We start from the raw sequence: 22,470 nt of genomic DNA on the forward strand, positions 1-22,470 counted from the left end.
CATTGAACCAGACAAAGACATACCCCCGTCAACCCTATTCTTCTTATCATTATTTCTTATGTTCTTATGTTATATTAACGCACACATAGCCACCAATGCAGGCAGACAAACCAAACCAAATCAAACACACTGCCCACCACTGCAGACAGACAGCCCTACCTACCTAGACAAATGTACCTAGTAGACACAGTGCAGGAAGAGCAATAAAACTGAAGGCTCAGGGTGAATTAGTGAAGTCACTTACCTCTTTAGTTTCAAAATACTCTAAGTGATAGCTGGCCTTCATTACAAAGTATCTCTCCTTCCACTTCTTCCTGTTTTCCATGTGTTGCTTTAGGTAACCCTTGGAAATCACCTGTTTCGCATCCCTGAGCTCCTGAGAAAACAAGGCAATAACTGAGCTGGTCCCTGGTCTTCCCCATCCCTTTCAAATCCAGTGTGTTTAGGGGCTCACAGCCTTTCAGAGCCGATCTGGTCAATGGGCCAACGTGTGGTTAAAATTGCTTTTGGCTGGAGTGAAATGGCGATCAAACAGTAACATGCTTCCAATGGAAGGTTTTCCTGTTTATTGGAGAGGCTTGGATTCTCCAGGCATTAGTCTAGATTATTGAGCTGCATAATCTAACATTCCATGTGGAGGAGAATTTATTTTGGGAGATCACTGGCATGTAGGCCATTTCCATTTGCTCAGATGAACTCCCTGATGAATCGCCCCTCTACTCACACATGGAGCAGAGCTTGAACCCAGGCTATCGGATTCAAACTGACCAAAACTCAGATAGACAGAGCTAAGCGATTCCCACAACCAACGGATCAGATCTAAACTCTGCAGTCCTCCCACATCCGGTCGTGAATGGTGGTGGACAATTAAACAACTAACTGGAGGGGGAGGCGCCACAAACATCCCCATCCTCAATGATGGGGGAGCCCAGCACATCAGTGCGAAAGACAAGGCTGAAGCATTTGCATCCCGCTTCAGCCAGAAGTGCCGAGTGGATGATTCATCTCAGCCTCCTCCTGAGGTCCCCAGCATCACAGATGTCAGTCTTCAGCCAATTCGATTCACTCCACGTCATATCAAGAAAAGGCTGAAGGCACTGGATACTGCAAAAGCTATGGGCCCTGTCAACATTCCGGCAATAGTACTGAAGACTTGTGCTGCAGAACTAGCCGCGCCCCTAGCCAAGCTGTTCCAGTACAGCTGCAACACTGGCATCTACCCAGCAATGTGGAAAATTGCCCGGATACGTCTTGTCCACAAAAAGCAGGGAAAATCCAATCCAGCCGATTACCGCCCTATCAGTCTACTCTCAATCATCAGCTAACTGATGGAAGGTTTCATTGACAGGACTATCATGTGCCACTTAAACAGCAACAACCTGCTCACCAATGCTCAGTTTGGGTTCCGCCAGGGGTACTTGGCTCCTGACTTCATTCCAGCCTTGGTTCAAACATGGACAAAAGAGCTAAATTCTAGAGGTGAGGTGAGAGTGACTGCCCTTGACATCAAGATAGCATTTAGCTGAGTATGGCATCAAGGAGCCCTCGCAAAACTGAAGTCAATGGAAATTAAGGAGAAAACACTCCACTGGTTGGACTCATACTGAGCACAAAGGAAGATGGTTGTGGTTGTTGGATGTCAATCATCTGAGCTCCAGGACATCACTGCAGGAGTTCCTCAGGGTCGTGTCCCAGGCCCAACTTCATCAATGCTTCATCAATGACTTTCCCTTCATTATAAGGTCAGAAATGGGGATGTTCGCTGATGATTGCACAATGTTCAGCACCATTTGTGACTCCTCAGATACTGAAGTAATCTGTGCCTGCATGCAGCAAGACCTGGACATCCAGACTTGGGCTGATAAGTGGCAAGTAACATTCGCACCACACGAATAACAGGCAATGACCATCTCGAACATGAGCGAATCTAACTACCTCCCCTTGACATTCAATGGCATTACCATCGCTGAATCTCCCACTATCAACATCCTGGGGGCTACCATTGACCAGAAACTTAACTGGAGCAGCCATGTAAATATTGTGGCTACAAGAGCAGATCAGAGCTAGGAGTCCTGCGGCAAGTAACTCACCTCTTGACTCCCCAAAGCCTGTCCGCCATCTACAAGGCACAAGTCAGGAGTGTGATGGAGTACTCTCTACTTGCGTGGATGGGTGCAGCTCCAACAACACTCAAGAAGCTCGGCACCATCCAGGACAAAGCAGACAGCTTGATCGTCACCCCATCCACCACCTTCAACATTCACTCCCTCCACCACTAGCGCACAGTGGCAGGAGTGTGTACCATCTACAAGATGCACTGCAGCAACTCACCAAGGCTTCTTTGACAGCACCTTCCAAACCGACGACCTCTAGAAGGACCAGGGCAGCAGATGCATGGGAACACCACCACCTGCAAGTTTCCCTCCAAGCCACACACCATCAGGAACTGGGACTATATCACCGTTCCTTCACTGTCGCTGGGTCGAAACCTGGAACTCTCTCCCTAACAGCACTGTGGGTGTACCCGCACATGGACTACAGCAGTTCGAGAAGGCAGCTCACCACCACCTTCTCCAGGGCAATTAGTGATGGGCTACCAATGGGCCTTGCCAGGGATGCCCACATTTCAAGAACGAATAAAAAAAAGCTGACACTCATGGAAGCCCAAAGCAAACCCATATGCCACTCATCCAACCATCCTAGCATTGGCCGAGCAGAACTAAGATTCCTACCTTGTTTTGCAGTAACTGGGGGGCTTGGCTAGCTCGTGGCTCCACCTCATTCCAGACTTTGTTGAGGAGAGCTGTTGCGTATTGTCCCCGACAGTGAGGGCGCATGTCGTTCAGCAGCTCATCAGCCCTACCTGAGGAAGCAATGGGCAGAACATAGAGCCAGTGATTCTCTGTTATACGGCAGAAACTGTTACTGGCTAGCAGCTTTCAATATGTAACCTGCGTCCGTACAGCACTGACAGAGCTCTAACATTTTTAACAAGAAACTGGGGTGATATTTAATCACCCTCTCTTCACACAACATTCTGGGACTTGTAAAGAAAGAACCTGCATTTTTATAGCGCCTTTCACGACCTCAGGATGTCCCAAAGCGCTTTACAGCCAATGAAGTACTTTTGAAGTGTAGTCGCTGTTCCAATGTCAGACGCAGCAGACAATTTGTGCACAGCAAGCTCCCACAAATAGCACTGTTATAATTCCCAGATGATCTGCTTTCTTGATGTTCAATGAGGGGTACATATTGGCCAAGGTGCCAGGGCGAAACCCCCATCCCCCGCTCTTCTTCAATACATGCCATGGGATCTGATACATCTACCTAGACAGTGCCTCAGATTAATGTCTCATCCGAAAGATGCAATCTTTGGATACAGCACTGGTGTGTCAGACCAGATTATGGACTCAGCTAGTACAGGAGGCAAGAGTGCTACCTTTGATCCAAGGCAGAAACATTTGAAACAGATTACTTCCACTGGTTCATGCATCAGTAACAAAGTGGGACAGAGAGAGATTCTGGAAAAATAAAAGGGGAAATTCACTCAGGTAGCTGTTAAAGTAAGAAATCCAGTACCACGAGGGATCATTGAAGCAGAGTCTGTGTTATTATTTAAAAAGGTAATTGGATACGTGGTTGCAGTACTCGCACCACTGGTATGCATGAGCCAAATGGTCTCCTTCTGTGCTGTAAATCTCTGATTCTATGCAACAGTCCCCAGTAAACCCACCACAGTCCTCCAGTAAATCTACCACAGCGATTCCAGTAAACCTACAACAGTCCCCCAGCTGCTGAAAGCCCCATTCATGCCTTCATTACCTCTAGACTTGACCATTCCAACGCACTCTTGGCTGGTCTCCATAAACTTGAGGTCATCCAAAACTCTGCTGTCCGTGTCTTAACTGGCACCAAGTACTGTTTCCCCTATCATCCCTGTGCTCACTGACCTACATGAGCTCCTGGTTAAGCAAAGCCTTGATTTTAAAATTCTCATCCTTGTTTTTACATCCCTCCATGACCTCCCTATCACTGTAATCTCCTCCAGCCCCACAACCCTCCGAGATCTCTAATTCTGGCCTCTTGTGCATCCCTGATTTTAATCGCTCCACCATTGGTGGCTGCACCTTCAGTTGCCTGGGCCCCAAGCTCTGGAATTCCCTCCCCCACCTCTCGGCTTCTCCACCTCCTTAAGACACTCCTTAAAACCTTTGACCAAGCTTTTGGTCATCCGACCTAATATCTCCTTATGACGCTCAGTGTCATACTGTTTCATGATGCTCCTATTAAGCATCTTGGGACATTTTATTACACTAAAGATGCTATATAAATATAAGTTGTTGTTGTAAACACACCACTGTGATCCCAATAAACCCACCACAGACCCTTGATAAAACCACCAGAAAGTCCTCAGTAAATTAACCAGAAAGTTGCCCAATAAACCCACCGCAGTCCCGCAGTAAGCCCGCCAGACAGTCCCCAGTAAATGCACTACAGCGATCCCATCAAACCCACCACAATCCCGCAAGTTAACCCACCAGGCATTTCTCCAGTAGCCTCACCACAGTGATTCCAGTAAATCCAGTACAGTAATCCCAGTAAACCTACCACAGTCCCCAAGTAAATCCAGCACAGTGATCCCAGTAAAGCCAGCAGGTAATTCCCTCTGTAAAACTCTCCAACCAATGATTAGCAAAGTGAGGTGTAAATGACTGGGTTCTGGGGAGTCTCCTTGAGGTTGCGTTATGTTGAGTACTATTTTAAAAGTTTATAATTAAAACAGGGGAGCCACGTTGCTACAGCTCTGCTTAAATAATAAAGGTCACACAGGCAAGTGTGAAGGACAAGTGGAGATTAGTGGCTTGTTTTGGAACAAACAGCAGCTCCTCGGCCTGTCACAGCAGGCAGGAGGTTTGCTGTATAAATTTGTGAAGCTGTGTGACTTGTTCAATCCAAATTCTCAGAACTGGCCAGTTTCCCTGTGTCAAGGACACACGCATTCAGTACATGGCACTTATCTTTGTGAATAACTGTCCGACTCCATTACAGGCAAAAACATTCAGCCGGGTCCCCGAATTTGGATTCTAAAACTTATCATTAAGTGGTGCATTTATGATGGAACTATGCGGACATTTGCACTTCCTTATACCAGGAAATTAAAGACATTTGGAAGTTAGCTTTGCAGGTTTTAATGGAAGAAATCTGCTTCAAATAGACTTATTATTATTGGGATGCAGTTGTTAAACCTAGTAACCAAATCCCAAACTTAACAAACAAATGACAAGCCCAGCCAAACCCAGCAATCAGCCATAGGCCCACCCAATTCACCAACCAGCCACAACGAGCGTGGTTGTTAATTGCTGTGGGTGGTGTAGAAAGGGACCCTGTGACCACAGTTTGAATTATGTGGTTACCAAGCAGACAAATTTTGATCGTGAGTCACATCACGCGACGCGAGCAAGTATTGTTAAACTCCGTACTGTGCTTGCACCATGCCCAGGGTGCAGAATCCACATGAACCGTGGCCTTCACTTGGATTAAAAAAAAGTCACAGTTCTGTTGGAGCGACTACTTGCTTCTTGTCACCAAGCATACGAATATACGAACATACGAATTAGGAGTAGGCCCCTCGGCCCCGCTCCGCCATTCAACAAGATCATTGCTGATCTGATTGTAACCTCAACTCCACATTCCTGACTACCCCCGATAAACTTTCACCCCCTTGCTTATCAAGAATCTATCTACCTCTGCCTTAAAAATATTCAGACTCTGCTTCCACCGCCTTTTGAGGAAGAGAATTCCAAAGACTCACGACCCTCTGAGAGAAAAAATTCTCCTCACCTCTGTCTTAAATGGGCGGCCCCTTATTTTTAAACAGTAACCCCTAGTTCTAGATTCTCCCACAGGGGGAAGCATCTTTTCCACAACCACCCTGTCAAGACCCCTCAGGATCTTATGTTTCAAGTCGTCTCTTGCTCTTCTAAACTCCAGCAGATACAAGCCTGGCCTGTCCAACCTTTCCTCATAAGACAACCCGCCCATTCTAGGTATTAGTCTAGTAAACCTTCTCTGAACTACTTCCAATGTATTTATATCCTTCCTTAAATAAGGAGACCAATACTGTACACAATACTCCAAATGGAGTCTCGCCAATGCCCTGTATAAATGAAGCATAACCTCCCTACTTTTGTATTCAATTCCCCTTGCAATAAACGATAACATTCTATTAGCTTTCCCAATTACGTGCTGTACCTGCATACTAACCTTTTGCGATTCATGCACTAGGACACCCAGATCCCTCTGCACCTCAGAGCTCTGCAATCTCTCACCATTTAGATAATATGCTTCTTTTTTATTCTTTCTGCCAAAATGGTCAATTTCACACTTTCCCACATTATACTCCATTTGCTAGATCTTTGCGCACTCACTTAACCTATCTATATCCCTTTGTAGCCTCATGTTCTCTTTACAACTTACTTTCCTCCCTACTGTTCCTCACTGCGGCACAGTGGCGCAGTGGTTAGCACTGCAGCCTCACAGCTCCAGGGACCCGGGTTCGATTCTGGGTACTGCCTGTGTGGAGTTTGCAAGTTCTCCCTGTGTCTGCGTGGGTTTTCTCCGGGTGCTCCGGTTTCCTCCCACAAGCCAAAAGACTTGCAGGTTGATAGGTAAATTGGCCATTATATAAATTGTCACTAGTATAGGTAGGTGGTAGGGAAATATAGGGACAGGTGGGGATGTTTGGTAGGAATATGGGATTAGTGTAGGATTAGTATAAATGGGTGGTTGATGTTCGGCACAGACTCGGTGGGCCGAAGGGCCTGTTTCAGTGCTGTATCTCTAATCTAATCTAATCTAATCTTTCTGTCATCAGCAAATTTAGCTACCATACCTTTGGTCCCTTCATTCAAATCATTTATATAAATTGTAAAAAGTTGATGCCCTTGCACTGTTCCCTCTGGCACACCACTCATTACATCTTGCCAACCAGAAAATGACCCATTTATGCCTACTCTCAGTTTCCTGTTAGCTAGCCAATCTTCTATCCAAGCAGCCCTCAGAGATGGCACAACGGTCATTTACTTACATATATCCAATATATTCTCCTCAACAATGGAAGTAAGAGAGTTATACGAACCTGTATCTGACTGTCACAGAGTTATATCAGAACTGGCAAAGGTTTTAAGCCAATAAAGTGGGGGTGGGGCAAGAGATAACAAAAGTGAAGGTGTAGATAGGACAAGTTCACAGAGAATAACCGACCAGATGGTCATGGAGCAAAGGTAGATAATATATTAATGGTGTGTTGAAAGACAAAGCATTAGTATAGATAGGGTGTTAATGGTCCATATTTAACTTGTTAAAACCCTCCTTACCTTTCAGGTAATCGTGCATTCTGTGGTCCAGCTGTGTGGAGAAATTCAAACCCATTGCTGCCAGGGGACAGGGTCCAATCCCAGAGAAGTGGAACAAAGTGGCAGTCACCAAATGTTGCTCTCCTTCTGGCAATCACTAGTCATTCTCAGCTGGAGTTTCTCTGCCTCTCGGAAGATGAGGCAATCAGCTCAATGTTACTCACAGCAGCCTGTCATCATAGTGACTCAGTTCATGAATATGTAAATGTGTCTCACATTACCACTAATAGCAACAGTCCGAAACTCACCTAGGCAATGATTGTTTTGAGATATTTTTACCTTCCCTCCCTTCTTTCTGGGTCGTTAAGCTCAGTAAAGCCTCTTGCATAAAATGTAACTCCCTTGCCACACTCCTGCCAGTTACTGGCCAATGCCAATCGCCTAGTCAGTGCCCAGTGCTGTACCCCAGGCCACTGTCCTCTGCAGTCGCTGAGTGAAATGCAGCTAATAAACTGCACAAAGTTTTTTTGGAAGCTGTGAGATGCAGTCTATGAATAACACAAGAGGAAGCTCAGCTTGTAAAATTGACCACAGCGACTGAGGATTTCTTGCTTTCAACTGTGTGTAGTTACAAAGCGAATAAGCCAATACTGCAGTAATGGACCTCCACAAAGCAAAGTGGATTCATATCCGGTAGCTCCAGGACTCTGTGGGTACACCTGCGTGTGGAATGTTGTTGGTTTGCATTCTCATCAGCTGAATATGACTGCAGTTTTTATAAGGTTTCATTGGCCCTACATACATTCAGCTCAGATGGTATAAACAAGGTTTCGGTCTTCATTGAAAACGGTGCACGGATTATAGGACATGATCCCCAAAAGACCAGCATAAACCCTTGCCTCCCTTGTAATAGCCACAGAATTCAACTGATTTGGTCACCCTAAACTGTCACGGGTTTAATACCATTAAATACAGTACCTTCCAAACCCCCGACCTCTACCAACTAGAAGGACAAGGGCAGCAAATGCATGTGAACACCACCACCTGCAAGTTCCCCTCCAAGTCACACACCATCCTGACTTGGAACTATATCGCCGTTCCTTCACTGTCACTGGGTCAAAATCCTGGAACTCCCTTCCTAACAGCACTGTGGGTGTACCTACCCCAAATGGACTGCAGCGGTTCAAGAAGGCAGCTCACCACCACCTTCTCAAGGGCAATTAGGGACGGGCAATAAATGCTGGCCTAGCCAGCGACGCCCACATCCCATGAATGAATAAAAGAAAATGTGGTCGATGTTTAGAAACCCTCAGTAGTGAGACATGGGCCATCGTCATTTGCAGGCTGTTCAGGGGCAACACTTGATGCAAAGATGGTTTCAAGGTTGACAACTCTTTGTAATTAAGTTGCTTATGGTGTGCAGATAATTTCCGGCTATTTGAATGGACACATCCATGTAACAACAACAACTTACATTAATGTAGCGCCTTTAATGTAGGACAACCTCCCAAGATGCCTCACAGGAGCGTAATCAGGCAAGATTTCACACAGAGCCACAGAAGGAGATATCAGAACGGATGACCAAAAGCTTGGTCAAAGATGCAAGTTTTAAGGAGGGCCTTAAAGAAGGAGGTAGAGAGGTGGAGATGTTTAGGGAGGGAATTACAGTGCTCGGAGCCTTGATGACTGAATTCACAGCCGCCAATGGTGGAACGATCCAAAAAACACTGAAATGGATCAAAACAGGCACCTGTCTGTGCTGCCATAGTGTATCCAAACAGTCCCACGAAGAGATCTAGTCTAGGCCATCACATAGCCTGTTTGTTCCTAACAATGCTATAAGAAACGATACCTAAATCGATAATGAGGGCTTAATGGTAAATTATTAGGACATGTTGCATAGATGAGGCTTCTAATTCCTAATCTAGGTCTTTAAAATGATAAAGAATGAAGTAGAGAAAGTGGAGTGTGTTGCAGTGGCATAACATCTGGGTAATAGCGATCATAATATAAAATTAGATTTAAAGTAGCTATGGAAAGAGAACAAAGAAAATTACAGCACAGGAACAGGCCCTTCGGCCCTCCAGAGCTTGCGCCGATCCAGATCCTCTATCTAAACATGTCGCCTATTTTCTAAGGGTCTGTATCTCTTTGCTTCCTGCCCATTCATGTATCTGTCTAGATACATCTTAAAAGACGCTATCGTGCCCGCGTCTACCACCTCCGCTGGCAACGCGTTCCTGGCACCCACCACCCTCTGCGTAAAGAACTTTCCACACATATTCCCCCTAAACTTTTCCCCTCTCACTTTGAACTCGTGACCCCTAGTAATTGAATCCCCCACTCTGGGAAAAAGTTTCTTGCTATCCACCCTGTCTATACCTCTCATGATTTTGTACATCTCAATCAGGTCCCCCCTCAACCTCCGTCTTTCTAATGAAAATAATCCTAATCTGCTCAACCTCTCTTCATAGCTAGCGCCCTCCATACCAGGCAACATCCTGGTGAACCTCCTCTGCACCCTCTCCAAAGCATCTGCATCCTTTTGGTAATGTGGCGACCAGAACTGCACGCAGTATTCCAAATGTGGCCGAACCAAAGTCTTATACAACTGTAACATGACCTGCCAACCCTTGTACTCAATACCCCGTCCGATGAAGGAAAGCATGCTGTATGCCTTCTTGACCACTCTATTGACCTGCGTGGCCACCTTCAGGGAACAATGAACCTGAACACCCAAATCTCTCTGTACATCAATTTTCCCCAGGACTTTTCCATTTACTGTATAATTCACTCTTGAATTGGATCTTCCAAAATGCATCACCTCGCATTTGCCCTGATTGAACTCCATCTGCCATTTCTCTGCCCAACTCTCCAATCTATTTATATTCTGCTGTATTCTCTGACAGTCCCCTTCACTATCTGCTGCTCCACCGATCTTAGTGTCGTCTGCAAACTTGCTAATCAGACCACCTATACTTTCCTCCAAATCATTTATGTATATCACAAACAACAGTGGTCCCAGCACGGATCCCTGTGGAACACCACTGGTCACACGTCTCCATTTTGAGAAACTCCCTTCCACTGCTACTCTCTGTCTCCTGTTGCCCAGCCAGTTCTTTATCCATCTAGCTAGTACACCCTGGACCCCATGCGACTTCACTTTCTCCATCAGCCTCCCATGGGGAACCTTATCAAATGCCTTACTGTAGTCCATGTATATGACATCTACAGCCCTTCCCTCATCAATCAACTTTGTCACTTCCTCAAAGAATTCTATTAAGTTGGTAAGACATGACTTTCCCTGCACAAAACCATGTTACCTATCACTGATAAGCCCATTTTCTTCCAAATGGGAATAGATCCTATCCCTCAGTATCTTCTCCAGCAGCTTCCCTACCACTGACGTCAGGCTCACCGGTCTATAATTACCTGGATTTTCCCTGCTACCCTTCTTAAACAAGGGGACAACATTAGCAATTCTCCAGTCCTCCGGGACCTCACCCGTGTTTAAGGATGCTGCAAAGTTATCTGTTAAGGCCCCAGCTATTTCCTCTCTCGCTTCCCTCAGTAACCTGGGATAGATCCCATCCGGACCTGGGGACTTGTCCACCTTAATGCCTTTTATAATACCCAACACTTCCTCCCTCCTTATGCCGACTTGACCTAGAGTAATCAAACATCTGTCCCTAACCTCAACATCCGTCATGTCCCTCTCCTCGGTGAATACCGATGCAAAGTACTCGTTTAGAATCTCACCCATTTTCTGTGACTCCACGCATAACTTTCCTCCTTTGTCCTTGAGTGGGCCAATCCTTTCTCTAGTTACCCTCTTGCTCCGTATATATGAATAAAAGGCTTTGGGATTTTCCTTAACCCTGTTTGCTAAAGATATTTCATGACCCCTTTTAGCCCTCTTAATTCTTCGTTTCAGATTGGTCCTACATTCCCGATATTCTTTCAAAGCTTCGTCTTTCTTCAGCCTCCTAGACCTTATGTATGCTTCCTTTTTCCTCTTAGCTAGTCTCACAATTTCACCTGTCATCCATGGTTCCCTAATCTTGCCATTTCTATCCCTCATTTTCACAGGAACATGTCTCTCCTGCACGCTAATCAACCTCTCTTTAAAAGCCTCCCACATATCAAATGTGGATTTACCTTCAAACAGCTGCTCCCAATCTACATTCCCCAGCTCCTGCCGAATTTTGGTATAGTTGGCCTTCCCCCAATTTAGCACTCTTCCTTTGGGACCACTCTCGTCTTTGTCCATGAGTATTCTAAAACTTACGGAATTGTGATCACTATTCCCAAAGTAGTCCCCTACTGAAACTTCAACCACCTGGCTGGGCTCATTCCCTAACACCAGGTCCAGTATGGCCCCTTCCCGAGTTGGACTATTTACATACTGCTCTAGAAAACCCTCCTGGATGCTCCTTACAAATTCTGCTCCATCTGTACCTCTAACACTAAGTGAATCCCAGTCAATGTTGGGAAAATTAAAATCTCCTATCACCACCACCCTGTTGCTCCTACATCTTTCCATAATCTGTTTACATATTTGTACCTCTATCTCACGCTCGCTGTTGGGAGGCCTGTAGTACAGCCCCAACATTGTTACCGCACCCTTCCTATTTCTGAGTTCTGCCCATATTGCCTCACTGCTCGAGTCCTCCATAGTGCCCTCCTTCAGCACAGCTGTGATATCCTCTTTAACCAGTACTGCAACTCCTCCACCCCTTTTACCTCCCTCTCTATCCCGCCGGAAGCATCGATATCCTGGGATATTTAGTTGCCAATCATGCCCTTCCCTCAACCAAGTCTCAGTAATAGCAATAACATCATACTCCCAGGTACTAATCCAGGCCCTAAGTTCATCTGCCTTACCTACTACACTTCTTGCATTAAAACAAATGCACCTCAGACCACCAGTCCCTTTGCGTTCATCATCTGCTCCCTGTCTACTCTTTCCCTTAGTCACGCTGACTTCATTATCTAGTTCCTTACAGGCTTTAGTTACTACCTCCTTACTGTCCACTGACCTCATTTGGTTCCCATCCCCCTGCCACATTAGTTTAAACCCTCCCCAACAGCGTTAGCAAAAGCACCCCCAAGGACATTGGTTCCAGTCCGGACCAGTTGTAGACCGTCCAATTTGTAATAGTCCCACCTCCCCCAGAACCGGTCCCAATGTCCCAATAATCTGAACCCCTCCCTCCTGCACCATCTCTCAAGCCACGCATTCATCCTGACTATTCTTTCATTTCTACTCTGACTATCACGTGGCACTGGTAGCAATCCTGAGATTACTACCTCTGAGGTCCTACTTTTTAACTTGGCTCCTAACTACCTAAATTCTGCTTGTAGGACCTCATCCCGTGTTTTACCTATATCATTGGTGCCTATGTGCACAACGACAACTGGCTGTTCACCCTCCCCTTTCAGAATGTTCTGCAGCCGATCTGAGACATCCCTGACCCTTGCACCTGGGAGGCAACATACCATTCGGGAGTCTCGTTTTCGACCACAGAACCGCCTATCTACTCCCCTTACAATCGAATCCCCGATGACTATAGCCCTTCCACTCTTTTTCCCGCCCTTCCGAACAGCAGAGCCAGCCACGGTGCCATGAACCTGGCTACTGCTGCCTTCCCCTGGTGAGCCATCTCCCTCAACAGTATCCAAAACGGTATACCTGTTTTGGAGGGAGATGACCGCAGGGGACACCTGCGCTGCCTTCCTGCTCTTTCTCTGCCTTTTGGTCACCCATTCCCTTTCACCCTCAGCAATCCTAATCTGCGGTATGACCAATTCGCTAAACGTGCTATCCACGACCTCCTCAGCATCGCGGATGCTCCAAAGTGAGTCCATCCGCAGCTCCAGAGCCGTCATGCGGTCTAACAAGAGCTGCAGCTGGACACACTTCCAGCACGTGAAGGAGTCAGGGACATCAGCCGTGTCCCTGAGCTCCCACATTGAGCAAGAGGAGTATAACACGGGTCTGAGATCTCCTGCCATTTTCAATCTTAAGCTTAAGTTAGTCTTAACTTAGATAAACGAAAAAGGAACGAAAAGTTTTTACCAATCACACGAAAAAAAAATAAATAGAAAAAGCCTTACCTTATCTGCACACCACCGAGTCCTTTTTTTTTGGTTAGAGGAGGAGGGCGGGTGGGAGACACTACACGTGTAGTGTCTCGGGTTCAGCCGCTGCCCAAATATATAGGACTTACTTATCCAGCTGCCACCTCGCTCTCCCTGTCGCCGCTGCAAAAAGAAACTGCCGAAACAAAAAGGTAAGTTTCTATAAGTTGTAAACTCACTTAAGGAACAAAGAGAAAGCAAGGGTGAAACTACCCAACTAGCAGAGAGCCAAATTTTGTCATTTTAGAAGAGATGTAGCACAGGTGGACTGAAAACAAAGATTGGCCAGGAAACAGTTAATGAGTAATGGCAGGCCTGGAAGGTGAAGATAATTTGGGCACAAACCAAGCATTTTCCCATAAAGAAAAAGATGGGGCTTTTAAAGTCAGAAGTTCCTGAATGACAAAGGTAATAGAGGATAAAATAAAGCAGAATGAGGAGATGTATGACAAATGTCAAGTACAGAATACAATCAAAAGCCAGGCTGAATACAGAGTGTGCAGCGGAAATTAATTAAAGGCCGTAAAAGGGCAAAGGGCAAAGGGCGAGCAGGGCGGCACAGTGGTGCAGTGGTTAGCACCGCAGCCTCACAGCTCCAGCGACCCGGGTTCAATTCTGGGTACTGCCTGTGTGGAGTTTGCAAGTTCTCCCTGTGTCTGCGTGGGTTTCCTCCGGGTACTCTGGTTTCCTCCCACATGCCAAAGACTTGCAGGTTGATAGGTAAATTGGCTATTAGCAATTGTCCCTAGTATAGGTAGGTGGTAGGGAAATATAGGGACAGGTGGGGATGTGGTAAGAATATGGAATTAGAGTAGGATTAGTATAAATGGGTGGTTGATGGTCGGCACAGACTCGGTGGGCCGAAGGGCCTGTTTCAGTGCTGTATCTCTCTAAACTAAACACATGGCAGACTGGTTAATTAGCGGGCAACATAAAAGGGAACCAAAAAATCTGATATAAACTTTTAAAAATGAGTGGGATAGTTAAAGGAATAGTGGGGCCCACTAGGGATAAAGAAGAAAATCTTCTTATGAAGGCACACGACATGACTATGGAACTGAACTAGTACTTTGCCTTCACAAAAGAAGATGAAGTTAATGTTGAACTAGTGGATAGGAGAAGAGAGATATAGGACATAATAAAATTGGTAGAAAGGAGATGCAAAATAGTTCAGCATCGCTCAATGTTAACAAGTCACCCGGTCCTGAGGGGGTGCATCCTAGGTTGCTAGAGGAAAAGAGGGTGGAGATAGAACAAGCTCTTACTACAATATTTTAATCTTCCTTGAATATGGGAGCCAAAGGGCTGGAGGATTGCAAATGTTACACTCTTGTTCAAAAAAGTGGAGAGGGATAAATCTGATAATTACTGGCCAAGCAGTCTAACGCTGGTGTTGGGAAACCTACTAAAGACCATTGTCAAGGAAAAAAATTAATTCTCAGTTGAAGAAGCATGGGCTAATGAGGAACAGCCAGCATGGAGTTGTTAAAGACTAATGATGTTTGATTAACCTGAGAGAGTTCATTGATGAAATGGAAGAGAGGTTGATGAAGGTAGTGCAGCAGATGTTGTATATATGGGCATTCAAAAGGCACTTGACAAAGTACCGTATAACAGACTTACTCGAAAAATAAAAGTCCATGGTATGAAAGGGACTTATTAAGGGTAACTTGAATATATAACTGGATAAGGGGCAGAGAGTAGAGGTGAAAGGATGTTTTTCTGACTGGAGGGAGGTATGCCGTGGGATTCCCCCAGGGGATGGTGTTAGGAACATGGCTTTTCTTGTTATTTATAAATGATCTGGACTTGGGTATAGATAGTAAAATTTTGAAGTTTGTGGTTGATACAAAACTTGGCAGCATAGTTAATAACGGGCAGGATAGTAGCAGACCTCAGGAGGGCATAGAAAGATAGGTGAAATGGGCAGGCAATGGCAGATGCAGTTTAATGTGGATAAATGTGATGTGATGTACAAAGAACAACAAAGAACAAAGAACAACAGTACAGCACAGGAACAGGCCATTCGGCCCTCCAAGCCTGCGCTGATCTTGATGCCTGCCTAAACTAAAACCTTCTGCACTTCCGGGGACCGTATCCCTCTATTCCCATCCTATTCATGTATTTGTCAAGATGCCTCTTAAACGTTACTATCGTACCTGCTTCCACCACCTCCCCCGGCAGCAAGTTCCAGGCACTCACCACCCTCTGTGTAAAGAACTTGCCTCGCACATCCCCTCTAAACGTTGCCCCTCTCACCTTAAACCTTTGTCCCCTAGTAACTGACTCTTCCACCCTGGGAAAAAGCTTCTGACTATCCACTCTGTCCATGTCACTCATAACTTTGTAAACCTCTATCATGTCGCCCCTCCACCTCCGTCGTTCCAGTGAAAACAATCCGACTTTATCCAACCTCTCCTCATAGCTAATGCCCTCCAGACCAGGCAACATCCTGGTAAACCTCTTCTGTACCCTCTCCAAAGCCTCCACGTCCTTCTGGTAGTGTGGCGACCAGAATTGCACACAATATTCTCAGTGTGGCCTAACTAAAGGTCTGTACAGCTGCAGCATGACTTGCCAATTTTTATACTCTATGCCCCGACCGATGAAGGCAAGCATGCCGTATGCCTTCTTGACTACCTTATCCAACTGCGTTGCCACTTTCAGTGATCTGTGGACCTGTACGCCCAGATCCCTCTGCCTGTCAATACTCCGAAGGGTTCTGCCATTTACTGTATACTTCTCACCTGCATTAGACCTTTCAAAATGCATTACCTCACATTTGTCCGGATTAAACTCCATCTGCCATTTCTCCGCCCAAGTCTCCAACCGATCTATATCCTGCTGTATCCTCCGACAATCCTCATCACTGTCCGCAACTCCACCAACCTTTGTGTCGTCCGCAAACTTACTAATTAGACCGCTACATTTTCCTCCAGATCATTCATATATACTACAAAGAGCAAAGGTCCCAACACTGATCCCTGCGGAACACCACTAGTCACATCCCTCCATTCAGAAAAGCACCCTGCCACTGCTACCCTCTGTCTTCTATGACTGAGCCAGTTCTGTATCCATCTTGCCAGATCACCTCTGATCCCGTGTGACTTCACCTTTTGTACCAGTCTGCCATGAGGGACCTTGTCAAAGGCTTTACTGAAGTCCATATAGATAACATCCACTGCCCTTCCTTCATCAATCATCTTCGTCACTTCCAAAAAAACTCAATCAAATTAGTGAGACACGACCTCCCCTTACTTTGGGAGGAACAACATGGAGAGGCAGTATAATCTAAAAGCTTACTATTTTGAGAGGGGTGGCAAGTGCATATTCAGGAATCCTTGAAGGTGAGAGGGTGAGTTGATTACGTGGTTAAGAATGCGTATGGGATACTTGGCCTTTACAAATCAGTGGTTGGGCCTCAGTCTGAGTATTGTGTACAATTCTGGGCACTACACTTTAGGAAGGATGTCAAAGTCTTGGAGAAGATACAGAAGAGGTTTACCAGCATGGTGCCAGAGATGAGGGATTTCAGTTATGTGGAGAGACGGAGAAGCTGGGATTGTTTTCCTTAGAGCAGAGAATGTTAAATGGAGATTTAAGATGGTGGAATCAGCTTCCATAGAAACTTTCAAAAAGGCATTGGACATGTATTTGAAGAGAACTAATTTGCAGGGCTGTGGGATGAATTGGATAGCTCTTTCAAAGAACTGGCACATGAATAATGGACAGAATGGCCTCCTCTCTCCATGCTGTAAGAATCTATGGATGGAATCGTCAAGACTTATAATGTTTGCGCGTTGGGACCATTTTCAGGGTCCAACCTAGCCCTGCGGTGCAATCTTACAGGAGGAGGTCAATTAACAGGCTGCCTCTGCATTCGCCATCCAATTAGGGACAGCGAGTAAGAGACCGGGTTGGCAGCACAATTGAGAGCGCTATATTCAAAGGAACGATGGCAGCCAATAGTGTGCAGCCCCTGCCCCCAGTAATGATAATCTCCCTCAAAAAGGTCTATTATTGCTTTACATATCTGCTCCCTTGGCATCATTTACCAAAATTTTAAGTTGATAACACAAGCTGCATTTACACCGAGTCTCCCTGATGTCGATGGCGGAGTTACAGTGGATGATTGGGACAATTCCCTGGAGGAATTCAGTTCTCACATCAACTTTTAAGGGTAAGTTAGATAAGTGGTTGAAGGAAAAGAAGAGTAAAGGAATACTGGAATAGAGCAGGCACATGGGATTAGGATAAAAGCAAAATACTGCAGATGCTGGAAATCTGAAATAAAAACAAAAAGTGCTGGAAATACTCAGCAAATCTGGCAGCATCTGTGGAGAGAGAAGCAAAGTTAATGTTTCAGGTCAGTGACTGATGAAAGGTCACTGACCTGAAACGTTAACTCTGCCTCTCTCTCCACAGATGCTGCCAGACCTGCTGAATATTTCCAGCACTTTTTGTTTTTATATGGGATTAGGATACTGTCCATGTGGAGGATAAACACCAACACAGGCTGGTTGGGCCGAATGGTCTGCTGTCGTGTTGTAATTTCTATGTAATTCTATCTATCTATCCAAGAGACCTGATGACACTTAACCATCAGTGGAATGTCACTTTGTTTCTGGCACTGCTAAACCCAATTCCAATAACAGGAAGACAAAATAGTAATGTGAATATAAAACCTTGCAAGGATATCAAAGCTAATGGAAAAAGGTTATTGAGAGAACCAGAGTTTTTTTTATTTGGTCATGGGATGTAGGTGTTGCTGGCAAGGCCAGCATTTATTGCCCATCCCTAATTGCCCTTGAACTAAGTGGCTTGCTACATCTCAGAGGGCATTTAAGAGTCAACCACATTGCTGTGGATTGGAGTCATGTGTAGGCCAGACCAGGTAAGGATGGCAGATTTCCTTCCCTAAAGGACATTAGTGAACCAGATGGGTATTTACAATGGTTTAATGGTCACCATTTGACTAGCTTTTTAAAAAAAATTCCAGATTTAATGCAGCAAGGTGGACTCAAAATTGGCTCAGTGGCAGGAAACAAAGGGTAATTGTTGACAGCTGTTTTAGCGACTGGAGGGCTGTTTCCAGTGGCGTTCTGCAGGGCTCAGTACTGGGTCCTCTGCTTTTTATGGTATATCTTAACGATTTGAACGTAAATGTAGGGGGCATGATCAAGAAGTTTGCAGACGGCACAAAGATTGGCCGTGTGATAGATAGTGAGGATAGCTGCAGGAAGATACTGATCGTCCGGTCAGATGGGCAGAAAAGAGGCAAATGGAATTCAACCTAGAGAAGTGTGAGGTGATGCATTCGGGGAGGTCAAACAAGGCAAAGGAATACACAATTAATGGGAAAATACTGAGAAGTATAGAGGAAGTGAGGGACCTTGGAGTGAATGTCCACAGATCTCTGAAGGTAGCAGGACAGGTTGATAAAGTGGTCAAGGAGGCATATGGAATCCTTTCCTTTATTAGTCGAGATATAGAATATAAGAGCAGGGAGGTTATACTAGAACTGTATAACTCATTGGTTAAGCCACAATTTGAGTACTGTGTGCAGTTCTGGTCATGTCATTACAGAAAGAATGTAATTGCCCGAGAGAGGGTACAGATGAGATTTACGAGGATGTTGCCAGGACTGGAAAAATGCAGCTATGAGGAAAGATTGGATAGGCTGGGGTTGTTCTCCTTGGAGCAGAGAAGGCTGAGGGGAGATCTGATTGAAATGTACAAAATTTTGAGGGGCATGGATAGAGTGGCGGTGAAAGGTCTATTCACCTTAGCAGAGAGGTGAGTGACGAGGGGGCATAGATTTAAAGTGATTGGTAGAAAAATTAGAGGGGACATTTTCACCCAGAGTGGTGGGTTTCTGGAACTCACTGCCTGAAAGGGTAGTTGAGGCAGAAACCCTCAACTCATTCAAAAGGAGTCTGGATATGCATCTCAAGTGCTGTAATCTGTAGAGCTACAGATCAAATACTAGAAGGTGGGATTAGAATAGGTGGATTGTTTTTTAGCCAGCACAGACACAATGGGCCAAGTAGCCTTTTCCTGTGCCTTAAACATTCTATAAACTCAAATTTCACCATCTGCTGTGGTGGAATTTGAACCCATCTCCCCAGACCATTAGCCTGCTAAGCTACGAGTCCAGTGACATTACCACTACACTACCATCTCCCCTAAAAATCAAAAAGTATATGTGGGACCCTGGTGTGAGACTATAATGGAAAATTAGGAAGTGGCAGACTTTTAAATGAGAAAAAGGACAAAATATCAGCGGTACAAGGTAACTTCTAAGTAAGTCAAGGCAATTTAGTGAAATTCATACAATTGAAAAAACATTGTGGTGGAGAATATAACATGACTTAATATAGGCCTCTAAGACCTGATGATTTCCATCCTAAGGTATTAAAATAGGTGAGGAAATTGCAGATATATTAGTCATAATTTTCCAAAATTCTCTATTTTCAGGATTAGAAAATCCAAATATCACTCCATTATTTAAGAGAGGCAGAAACTAGGTATCCACAGATGCATCTGTTTCATAGTTATGGGGAAGATACTGGAATCTATCATGAAGGATAAAGTGATTAAGCACTTAGAGAAGTATGAGGCAATTAAAGAGATTCAGCATGGATTTGTGGAGGGTAGGTCATATCTGACTAATCCAGTTAAATATTTTGAGGTCACTGGCATGCTTGATAGGGGAGTATCTACGGATGTTATCTACATGGACTTTCAGACGGTATTTGATAAGGTTATTAAGGAATGCACACGAAATTGGAGGTAGAAATTTGACATGGACAAGGACTTGGTTGGTGGGTAGTAAAAGGAATGTTCACTGATTCGCAGGATGTGACTGTGTTCCCCAGGGATCTGCTTTACACCCAAACATATATTAATGTCTTGAAGGATTCGTCAGTTGCACATGATACTAAGTTAGGAGTCTCACTAAGTTATGTAGGTGGGAACAATAAGTTACAAAGGGACATAGACAGATTAAATGAGTGAGCAAAACCATGGCAGATGGAATTCAACATAGGAAAGTGTGAGGTCATTCACTGTGGATCAAAGAATGACAAATCGTTTTTATTCAGTGGTGAAAGTGGAGGAGCTGTGGAGGAGCATTGGGATTTGGGTGTCCACATACCCAAATCATTAAAGGTTAGCGCACAGGTACAATAACAATCAAATGGAATGCTGCCCTTTATCTCAAGAGGGTTGGAATACAAAAATGAGGTAGCGATGCTTGGTCAGATCCCATCTGAAGCACTGCATTGATTTTAGTGACTCACTCCAGGAAAGATATATTGGCCTTGGATGGGTCTCGCAGATTCAACAGAAAGATAACAGAGTTTAAAATGTTGAATTATGAGAATAGGTTTATATTACTCATATTGGGGTGATGTAATTAAGGTGTTTAATTTGATAAGGGGATTCATTAGGACAGATATGGAGAATCTATTTCTACCAGTGAGGGAATCCAGAACAAGGGACTGTAAACTTAAAAATTAATGCTACACCATTCAGGAGTGAAAGCAGGAAGCATTCTTTCACACAAAGGATAATTGGAATCCCAAATGCTCTCACCCAAAAGGCTGTGGATGCTGGGTCAATTGAAATTTTATTTCATTGGATAAGGGTATCACGATATATGCAGTTGAGGTATAGATCAGACACAGTCTAACGGAATAGCAGAATAGGCTTTAGGGACTGAATGGCTTACTCCTGTTCCTAAGTCCCTCTGACGATACAGCCCAAAATCCTATTTGTCCTCTTTACTGTGCTTAAGTATTCTATCCACTAGCACCCCAAATCTTTCTCCCGTATCATATCCTGTAGAATAATATCGTTCAGATTTTATGGTCACCATTTATCCTTTCCCAACCTCATTTTGGAATTATTGGAAAAATTTTGAGGGATTGTATAAATTGTCATTTAGCAAGGCACAGATTAATCAAGGACAGTCAACATGGATTTGTTAAGGCAAGGTTGTGTCTTACTCACTTGATTGAATTTTTTGAGGTGGTAACAGGGAGGGCCGATGAGGGTGGCGTATTTGAATTAGTCGACATAGACTTTAGCAAGGTTTTTGACAAGGTCCCTCATGGAAGACAGGTCAGAAAAGTAAAAGCTCAAGGGAAAGTGGCAAGTTGGAACCAAAATTGGCTCAGTGACAGGAAGCAAAAGGTGATCGTCAACTGGAAGGCCGTTTCTACTGGGTTTTCACAGGACTCAGTACTGGATCCCTTGCTTTTCGGGTTATATATCAATGATTTGACTTAAATGTAGGGGGCATGATTAAGAAGTTTGCAGATAATATGGAAGTTGGCCTTGTGGTTGATAGTGAGGAAGAAAGCTATAGACTGCAGGAAGATATCAAAAGACTGGTCAAGTGGTCAGCTGGATGGCCTACTCCTGCTCCTATTTCCTATATTAATCCAGAGAAGTGTGAGGTAATGCAGTTTGGGAGGGTAAAGAAGCCAAGAGAATACACAATAGATGGCTAGAATTCTTAAAAGTATAGAGGAACAGAAGGACCTGGAATGCATGTCCACAGATCCATGAAGGTAGCAGGACAGGTAGATAAACTGGTTAAGAAAGCATATGAGATACTTTCCTTTATTGGTTGAAGTATAAAGTATAGGAGCAGGGAGGTTATGCTAGAACGCTATAAAACACTAGTTAGGCCACAGCTGGAGTACTGCGTACAGTTTTGACCACCACATTACAGGAAGGATGTGATCACACTTCAGTAGATTTTACAAGGATGTTGCCAGGAAAGGAGAATTTTAGCTGTGAAGAAAGATTAGATAAGCTGAGGTTGTTTTCTTTTGAGGGGAGATTTAATTGAAGTGTATAAAATTATGAGGGGCCTAGACAGAGTGAATAGGAAGAACCCGACTTCATCAACAGAGAGCTCATTAATCAAGGGCATAGATTTAAAGTAATTGGGAGGATTAGAGGG

The 22,470-nt window shown here is 44.7% G+C and overlaps 2 protein-coding genes across 3 annotated transcripts in view; both read right to left on the minus strand.

Annotated features, from left to right (window-relative positions):
* The window catches only part of LOC137355605 (protein Niban 1-like), a 50,118-nt gene extending 36,570 nt beyond the window's left edge, over positions 1-13,548 (minus strand). Inside the window, exons 1-3 of one of the 2 annotated variants that reach the window (XM_068020917.1) lie at positions 13,473-13,548; positions 2,733-2,863; positions 245-376 (exon numbers count right to left, since the gene is read on the minus strand). In XM_068020917.1, the coding sequence (XP_067877018.1) occupies positions 245-376; positions 2,733-2,837 (237 nt within the window). In that variant the 5' untranslated portion in view covers positions 2,838-2,863; positions 13,473-13,548. Of the gene's footprint in view, positions 1-244; positions 377-2,732; positions 2,864-7,376; positions 7,829-13,472 lie in introns of those variants that run through there. The other variant, XM_068020916.1, reaches the window with a different exon arrangement.
* Positions 13,493-22,470, minus strand: part of LOC137355606 (atherin-like) — a 103,532-nt gene continuing 94,554 nt past the window's right edge. The window contains exon 8 of the mRNA XM_068020920.1: positions 13,493-13,632. Within this exon, the coding sequence (XP_067877021.1) occupies positions 13,582-13,632 (51 nt within the window). The 3' untranslated portion in view covers positions 13,493-13,581. The remainder of the gene's footprint in view (positions 13,633-22,470) is intronic.

The sequence above is a fragment of the Heterodontus francisci genome, chromosome 43 (genome assembly GCF_036365525.1).
Source record: "Heterodontus francisci isolate sHetFra1 chromosome 43, sHetFra1.hap1, whole genome shotgun sequence".
Classification (NCBI taxonomy): Eukaryota; Metazoa; Chordata; class Chondrichthyes; order Heterodontiformes; family Heterodontidae; genus Heterodontus; species Heterodontus francisci.